The 9,503-nt window shown below is 45.1% G+C and overlaps 1 protein-coding gene across 1 annotated transcript; it reads right to left on the reverse strand.

Moving 5' to 3' along the window:
* Window positions 1–2,793: 2,793 nt before the first annotated feature.
* Window positions 2,794–8,871, reverse strand: LOC137534153 (uncharacterized). Its single transcript, XM_068255541.1, has 3 exons — window positions 8,787–8,871; window positions 6,639–6,824; window positions 2,794–3,641 (listed from the first exon to the last, which is right to left on the reverse strand). Exons 1-3 carry the CDS (start codon window positions 8,842–8,844, stop codon window positions 2,944–2,946), a joined length of 942 nt encoding a protein of 313 aa, XP_068111642.1. The 5' UTR covers window positions 8,845–8,871; the 3' UTR covers window positions 2,794–2,943.
* Between the last annotated feature and the right edge of the window lie 632 nt (window positions 8,872–9,503).

Below are 9,503 nucleotides of genomic sequence, written 5' to 3' on the forward strand. Positions count from 1 at the left end.
AAGCAATTTCTTTCACTGCGCAGGTGCAGTTTGAAACTTGTGCCTGCATGGTTCAAAATTGTTGTGCACCTCTTGGACAAACTTCTGGGAGGGTGCAGAGATAAGAGGTCTGGCAATGGAGGGGACCCCATTGGTTATGAGCATTGTCAGGACAATAAGGAATAGCCCAACATGGATTAAGTCAATAGGTTTTTCCCCAATTTAGTTGTAATTTAAGATGTGAATACTTACATAAAGTAGTGTGTGTGTGCAGGGCCGGATTTAGACCAAGGCCACCTAGGCCACGGCCTAACGCACCACAGGAGCAGAGGCACTAAAGCAACAGGCTAAACTGGTGCAGCATTTGCAAGCTTGCAAATGATGCAATGCAGGGAGATCAGGCGAGTGCCTGATCTCCCTGCTGCCAGCCACCTGTGCAGCAGCCACCTTGCTCTCTGTGCACATTGGTGTTATGGCTAGAGTTGGGCCGAACGGTTCGCCGGGGGAACGTGGTTCGCGCGAACGTAGGTGGTTCGCGTGCGGGTACCGCACGCGAACCTTTTGCGGAAGAAGTTCGGTTCGCCCCATAATGCACTGAGGGTCAACTTTGACCCTCTACATCACAGTCAGCAGGCCCAGTGTAGCCAATTAGGCTACACTAGCCCCTGGAGCCCCACCCCCCCTTATATAAGGCAGGCAGCGGCGGCCATTACGGCCACTCGTGTGCCTGCATTAGTGAGAGTAGGGCGAGCTGCTGCAGTCTCTCATATAGGGAAAGATTAGTTAGGCTTAACTTCTTCCTGGCTGCATACCTGTTCTGTTCAGTGAGCCCTCAGCCCACTGCATACCTGTACTGTGATCCTGCCACTGCATACCTGTTCAGTGATCCTGCCACTGCATACCTGTTCAGTGATCCTGCCACTGTATACCTGTTCTGTTCAGTGAGCCCTCAGCCCACTGCATACCTGTACTGTGATCCTGCCACTCCATACCTGTTCAGTGATCCTGCCACTGCATACCTGTTCTGTTCAGTGAGCCCTCAGCCCACTGCATACCTGTACTGTGATCCTGCCACTGCATACCTGTTCAGTGATCCTGCCACTGCATACCTGTTCAGTGATCCTGCCACTGCATACCTGTTCTGTTCAGTGAGCCCTCAGCCCACTGCATACCTGTACTGTGATCCTGCCACTCCATACCTGTTCAGTGATCCTGCCACTGCATACCTGTTCTGTTCAGTGAGCCCTCAGCCCACTGCATACCTGTACTGTGATCCTGCCACTCCATACCTGTTCAGTGATCCTGCCACTGCATACCTGTTCAGTGATCCTGCCAGTGTCAGTGTGAAGCAGTACCTTAATTACACTACCTGATTGATGTATACACATGCAAGATGTTTTAAAGCACTTTAGGCCTGTCATTTAGCATTCAATGTGATTTCTGCCCTTAAAACGCTGCTTTGCGTCAAATCCAGATTTTTCCCGGGGACTTTTGGCGTGTATCCCACTCCGCCATGCCCCCCTCCAGGTGTTAGACCCCTTGAAACATCTTTTCCATCACTTTTGTGGCCAGCATAATTATTTTTTTTTTCAAACTTCGCATCCCCATTGAAGTCTATTGCGGTTCGCAAACTTTAACGCGAACCGAACGTTCCGCGAAAGTTCGCGAACCCGGTTCGCGAACCTAAAATCGGAGGTTCGGCCCAACTCTAGTTATGGCGGGCAGTTACGGAATTGAACAGCATTGGAGACAGAGGGGAAGAGGAAGCTTCTGCACTGGAGATGATGAGTGACACTTATGGCTGCTGTGATGTGGAGGCGAGATGTACTGAAAGAGGGGGAGTGGGAAAGAGAGGGATTAAGGGAGTCATCAGGCTACCTATACTGGCGAGGGAGGGGAAGGGGTCATCAGGTTACCTATACTAGAGGGAAAGAGAGGAGGGTTCATCTGGCTACCTATATTGGAGGGGGAGGGTCATCTGGTTACCTAAACTGGAAGGGGGTCATCAGGCTACCTATACTAGAGGGAAGGGGGGGAGGGATCATCTGGCTACCTATACTGGAGGAAAGGGGATAAGGGTCATCTCACTACCTATACTGAAGGGGGGCGGCTGGTGACATTGGCCTTGGGCGGAAAAACTACAAATCCAGCCGTGTGTGTGTGTGCGTGTGCGTGCGTGCGTGTGTGTGGAGAGAGTTTCCAGCCTCAGGGCACGGTGTAGGAGGGGGCAAAAAACTCACTCAGCTCTCATTCCCCTATTATGTTTGAAGCAGAGAGAAATAAGAAAAAGGGATGCATGGCAGCGACTGCAAGCCAAATAACTAGAGATTAAGGTGTTGGGGGGGGGGGGGGGGAGTTGGGGGCTCTGGGGCATCTATTAGCAATCAGTGTGTGACGGCTGGGTTGGAGGGGTGCACTTTGGTGTCTCAGCCTTGTGTACTGGAGGACTTGTCACGGCTCTGGTGTGTGTGTGTGTGTGTGCGTGCGTGCGTGTGCGTGTGTGCGTGTGTGCGTGTGTGCGTGTGTGCGTGTGTGCGTGTGTGCGTGTGTGCGTGTGTGTGTGTGTGTGTGTGTGTGTGTGTGTGTGTGTGTGTGTGTGTGTGTGTGTGTGTGTGTGTGTGTGTGTGTGTGTGTGTGTGTGTGTGAATATACTAGCAGTGTTGAATATTATTTTAAAAAAAAATCACGCAAATTGAGGGCTACCACTTTTTATTGTAGTGCATTCAAGTGCATTAAAGCAGCCAGACAAGCACCCATTATGATGCTGATTGTTGTATATTTATTGGGCTTTCTAAAATAGAAAAGCTTGGGGAAACACAGGCAAGACATTATTGTTTAACAGCTATTTGCTGAGATATATAATAGAACTAGACTGAAAGCATGTTGCCCAACTTAAAAAAGGTGATCAGTTTAAACATATAGAATTTACAAAGCCCTCAATTTGTAAACGGCATTACATCCAGACTATTTTTTGTATTTTCCCACTTGTCTTTGTTTTTTGGTGCCTTTTATCTGCCCCTGTGGCTCCCCGATGTTCTGATTTTTTCCAACAGAAAGGACAATATTACCAAAGTCTCCTATGCCCCTCGTGCCCCGGGAGCGAACTTGAGGTTTTTTTGAGGGTCTTGGAACATCAACATCTCTTAATGCAAATCTTCGCCCCTTATTATTGGCAGGAACAGATGGCTGAAAGCCTAGTATCTCATCCAGTATTTTCTTCTTGATTAATTTTGAATGGTCATGCTCTTCACTAGAGGATCTTGGTGGTGGAGATGGTGGTGGGACATTGTTCCCTTCGTCTGTTGCAGGTTCTTCTGTGTTGTCATTGGAAGCGGTCTGTGCTTGATCATTGGATGGGACTTCGCTTTCTTCATTGGCTGCTGGTCCGGCACTCTCCTCCTTTGATTGGGATTCCTCTTGATTACTAACTGCTATGTTGTTGACTGAAGGCTCTTCATTGTCAGCTGAATGGGACTCACTGTTGTCCCCTCCAGATGAAGATGATTTTTCATCGCTAGCGGACATACTAGAGGTAGAGGAAGATTCCTTGTCATGACTGTCTGAGTGGCTGCTCTCCTCACTGGAACTCTCTGAGAGGAATGAATTCTCTTGCTTGTTTTCTGCACTTTTGCCAGGCTGGAACCTCAGTCCTGGAAACTGTTCTGTTAGAAAATGTAATTAGGAGATTGGTTAAAAATATCTGTAGGCAAAAAATGATATCAATAATTGGTCATCTAAATAGTAAGCGATACAGATATAGATTTTTCTATGAATAGTGAGTGAAATTGCCAATTTGCCAGGATCTGGCCTTAGATCACTGTGACAAAAATATCTCTGATGTGATGAAAACTGAAAACGTGAGGTTTGAAGGAAAGGAGTGCTATTGTAGAAAATAGGTTTATGTAACATCAGGGAGGTGTCCAAGAGCAGCTCTATTAAATCAAATTTCACATAAAATAAATGTAAATGAAGGTCACAAAATTTACTATAGATATTTCTTATACATATTATGTATGTTTTGCCTTTTATGGGCAGCACTGTCTCCTTATAGAACAGGGGTCTCAAACTCAATTTACTTGGGGGCCGCAGGAGGCAAAGTCAGGATGAGGCTGGGCCGCATAAGGAATTTCACAATCGCGGTGCATCGCCGCCTCTGCCCGCCCCTCTCACTCTTCCTTCACAGAGAGGGGCGGGGAGAGGCGGCGATCCTGACGTCAGGAGGGGCAGAGCTGAAGCTGAAAGCTCTGCCCCTTCCAGGAAATGCCGGCGGATTGCCCCCCGGGCGATTTGGGGGCTCTGCAGCCCTCGTTTAGCGGCGGGGATGCGGCGGATTACTTGGGAGCACTGAAGCGAACTAAAAGGAAGCTTTTGCTGGCGAGGGCCACAAAATATTGTATCGAGGGCCGCAAATGGCCCGCAGGCCGCGAGTTTGAGACCCCTGTTATAGAACGAAGGACACTGGCTCTTATCTGGAACAGGACATTATCTGCATGGAGCTTGTAGATTCTCTCAATGTGTCTGGGTATCCTCTGGACATCCTCCTCTCTTCCCACACTCCCAAACTAACTGGTTTCTCTCAAAAGGAGCCTTAGTATCATGGGAGAGAGATTTATGACTATGGCAGGGATTTGATTATGAGCTTCTCTGAAGGACAGTCAGCAACCTAACTAGCAACCTAACTGTGTTCTCAGTAAAGTGCTGCTGAAGAAGTCAATGCTCTATAAATACACATTAATAACAATATTGTGAACTCCTGTCACATCCTGAAAGAAAGACAATGGCAGTAGTACAGAGAGTTCTCAGTTTAGACCATGTTTATGTTCTACAAGCATGTAAGTAAATAAAATGCTGCCTCAGTTAAGTCCATGTACAAGTGGCACAGCAGCTGGATAGCACTCATACCTTTCACCACTGCGTTCCCAGATTTGAAACCCTGCTAAGACAATGCCTGATGGGGCATGCGTGAGTTTCCTTTGTTCGTGCTGTTTTTTTTTTTTAAAAACCCCAACCACCTTGGTAAGTCAACTGGTTTACCCCCCCCCCCCCCCCCCCAAAAAAAAAAAAATTAGCCTTACTGTGAACCTGAAGTCACATGATGAAATAATCATATACACATATAAAACTACCCCTACTAAGAAATTATGTGGAGTGCCTTTCTGTTTTCCGGTACAGGAAGAGTTAAAAGTCGCGGCCAGTATGATGCAAGAGAAGTGCGCTATTTACGTATCTCTCCAGCAGCAAGTAAAGAGCTCACTTCCTCTTGCGCTGACTGGCCGTGACTAGAGGAAGTTACGGGACCCAGTACCAGAGCTGCAGGCAGCGGAGGACCGCGGCGTGGGAGCGATCAATGCCCATGGGGCTGGAGGAAACCCTAGGTATGTATAAAAAGGTAAGTATTGGTCGTCTCTGGTACACTTTAAGTCAGTTCCATTTTCTAATGATCAAATGAAAGCTTAAATAGCCAAGAAACGGTGGCCTATATGCAATTCCTTTTTTCTTCTGAGTTTTCTCTTAGGTGATACTTCAACACCTTGTCATAAAATGCCTTTTAAACCACCAGCAAACAAGAAAATACTCAAAATAACTTTTTGCCAACTTTTGGGCACTTTTTCAATTATAAGATGCTGCATATGGGCCAGGGAGAGATGGCTTGAGATAAGGTTTTACTGCAGGAAAGTTCAAAGGGTCATTAGTTCTGTTTCTTTTACAACTTAAAAGGCAGGCTGTGGATTTTAAACTGTAACTGTGACAGTATGATGCAATGTTATAAATAAAGCTGTATAACTAAAAATAAAAAAATATGAGACTCTTTTTCTTTGCTACTAATGTTCTATTTATTAAATGTACTACACATACAATTAATTATCTCATTAGTTTATTGTCATTTCAGGTTCACTTTAATCCTTGTACACAACCGAGATCAGGGGTGTCGAATTCAAATGCCAAGTGGGCCAAAATTGTACACTGGGACCAAGTCGCAGGCCAACTTCAATGTCTAGTGGCCTCCTTCCTCTCTTATAAAGTTCCCAAGGGTCTAATGGCCTCCCTCCAATGCCTTTACAGTTCCCTGGTGTCTAGAGGCTCCACCCTCCCCTACACAGTTCCCTGGTGTCTAGAGGCACTTCCCCTCTCCTACACAGTTCCCTGGTGTCTAGAGTCCCCCACCCTCCCCTATACAGTTCCCTGGTGGCTAGTGCTTTCCCCCTCCCTCCCCCATATGGCTTCCCTTCTGATCTAGGGCTTTACCTCCAATATAGCTTCCCTGGTGGTCTAGAGTGGGCCAAACATAATGCAAAGTGGGCAACTAACTTGAGGGCCAAATTGAATGGCTCTGAGGGCCAGATATATAGCCCGCGGGTCGAAGTTTGACATTTACGCCCTAGATGGTACTTGGTCAAGGTTGTTAGGCCACCGATAAGCAATCAGGGCTGCTTCTGCCAAGAATTTAGCATGTGTATGGCAACCCCCAAGTCTTCCTGTCTCTGAGAGATGTGAACTGGTGCATAATCTCAGCTAAGTGCAGGCTGACCCTATTGTTCTCCTACTCACTCCGTATGCCCCCGTGCTGCTCTGTTGTGCACCACACCTTCATTCCTCTGCCCCCTCCATAGCAACAGAAAGCATCAGAAGTTAAAAGTTTATTGATGCTTGCTTCTTACCAATCTTCACATCTTTACGGTTAGGATTGAAAAGCGCAAAGCCAGCATCTCTAGGTGATCTATTTCCATCATGGTGGTGGGCAGATGTTTCCTCGCTCTGTGACAAGGATTTAACAAAATTATTCCATTCCAAAGTGTGGGAGCGGTTACCAGAACTAGGACCAGGAAAACTGAATTGTGGCCGACCTGAAAATACAAAACATTGATTTTATGTATAAATTGTTTTACTGTAGTGCCTTTACATTTTTCTCTTTACAGAAGATCATATGTGACTAAGAAAAAATATGGCTATAAATTCTGCTCATCCATAGATAAGTATACAGAAAAATGAAACTTTAAATTAGCTAAAAATGTAGTTACTCAATCAAATATGCTAAAACAATGCTTTATTGAAAAGCCATATGAAGAAAAAATAAATGTGTAAAGTATTGTATAACAGTGCATAGAATACCCATATCAGTTAGTAGATACCTTTGCTAGGTGGACTGGTAACTTGGACCTGTAAGTTTTTATGGAAAAAAAATTACATACTTACCTCAGTAGAGGGAAGCTTTTGGATGGTCCAGAGGCTTCCATGGTCCTCCTCCGCCCCTCCTGCAATGCACTGGGAACCTCCAAAAAATCATCAAAGGATATCCAAGGCGATTAATAAAATTTAGCTTTACTTACCTGGGGCTTCTTCTAGCCCTTAGAAGTCATGTGTGTCCCAACCCTTACTGCAGCTTCAGTCTTCTCTTCGGTCCTGCTGGCAGCCTCTGAAGTATTACTGACCCCTAATGGGTCTTCTGTGCATGTGACGAATAGCGGATGATGAGAAGTGACAGATTACATGTGAGTATAGTGGCAGTGCGTTACGAGAAGTGACAACAGATGACAGGAAGTGACAGTGGATGATGATTGATATATAGTGGGTGACTGTAGGGACAGATAGCAGATAATGAGAAGTGACAGCTAAAGTTTGATGAGAAATGCCAACTAGACGGGGACAATAGTGATGGAGACATTAGTGCAGCTTGAAAGTTGACCAAGCAAATCCAGAAGCGGCTTCATTCCACTGGCTCATTTTCATGCTGCTTACATTTGCAGAAAAAATTGCATAAGATCTAAATCAATTTGGAATTATTAGTGTCACATTGACTATCCCTAATAGAGGATGACGGTAGAGCAGATAGTGACTGACAGTAGGGCAGATAATGACAGTAGTGCAGATAGTGGGTGATGGTAGTGGCAGATAGTGGGTGGTGGTTGCACAGATTGTGGGCCACATTCAACAGACAGTAGGTCTCAGTCATGTTTATAGTGAGTGACACTAGTACAGAAAGTAGATGAGAGCAGTGCAGTTAGTGATGGTAGTGCAGATAATGGGTGACACCGTTTGCATTAGTAGTTTTATAAACCAATCTTCTTGTTCAGCCCAAATAACATTACTAATCTTTGACAACATTCTAATGTCAGCAGGTAATGTCAAGCAATCATTGGTTTTGAAACATTTTCTGAATAAGCAAATCTGAAAACACATTTGCATGTGCACTCATGTATAAATTATTGGGACTGTGCAGCAGCCAAGTTTCTCAGCCTAGGTGGTACTTAACAGCCGCCTTGGCAAGTATCTAGTGTGTTTCCAGGAGCAACTCAGCGTTTTAGCGAAGCCTGACCGATCCCCATGAGTGCATAGCTGTCCCTTCCACCTGGATGCTGTGAATTCCAATAATGCAATTCCACATAACTTTCAGAATTTATGCATTGTAATTCCGTGAATTCCAACTGTCAACTTGAAATTGCAAAATAAAAATGCTAAAGTCAGATTTATAGGAAATCCATGCTCTCTCTATAAATCAGTTTCAAAAATGGTTGTTTTGTATTTTAGAACAAATTTCTTCACCAATTCAAACAACTCTCTCAGTCCAAATAAAAATAAAGAATATACTGGCTTGTATACATATGGACAATTTTCTTGCATCAGACAATAGACCTATCCAAAATGGGTCCTTACATTTATTGTACTTCAGTTAGAAGCCACATCTGAAATGCCAAGCAAAATGTATGGAAGACTTTTGTATAGTTTATTCACATTTTCATAAGTCCTACAAGTCAAACTTAAATGCGGTTACCAACTAGCACATCATAACATTTTTATAAATTCCTCACCTTGGTGGCGATTGGCAAGGCAGAAGGCCGCCAACGATAGTAAGAGTATAATTTTCATTCCCAGTGGTGGTCCTTACCTCACAGCTGTCCTTGGCTTACTATCAAGTGGAAGATGAGGTGGCAACTGTCTTTTAAATGAGGCGCTATAACCCCTCCCACTCAGAGTCTACCACTGGTACCAGAGCAGGATCTGGTGTATAGTTTGTACTTCTTTGAAAGTTTGCAGCCTGAGGTCTCAGAACAAGTTGGTTTAGTTGCTTCATGAAATAGTTTTCTTGATTGTAAGCATGTCAAGTAATGGAAACTTGGGTGGAGGCTCTAACTGTAGAACTAGATTGGTAACTTATGTACATGGAACATAGCAGAGAAAGAGAGAGAGAGAAAAGAGAAAAGAGAAAGAAAGAAAGATCCTGCAACTTTAAAGTGTACCTGTAGAAAAAAAAAAAAGGTAATCCAGAGCCTTGCCCCATCGACAAACTCTTGTCGACGTCTTGCACTGCGCAGTAGCATGGACTCAATCTGGGTTTTTGTCGCTAATGCCCGAGCGGGTATGTGCTACTGAGTCATCTGTGCCTGTACAGTAGCATGGACTGGATCGTGCTACTGCAAAGCCCATCAGGTCCTTGCCGAAGCCCAAACAGGTCCTTCCTACTGCACCAAAGCCCAAACAGGTCCTTGCTACTGCATAGGCACAGTGCGGCCGTGCAAGCTTTAGGG

Source organism: Hyperolius riggenbachi, chromosome 10, assembly GCF_040937935.1.
Source record: "Hyperolius riggenbachi isolate aHypRig1 chromosome 10, aHypRig1.pri, whole genome shotgun sequence".
Taxonomy (NCBI): domain Eukaryota; kingdom Metazoa; phylum Chordata; class Amphibia; order Anura; family Hyperoliidae; genus Hyperolius; species Hyperolius riggenbachi.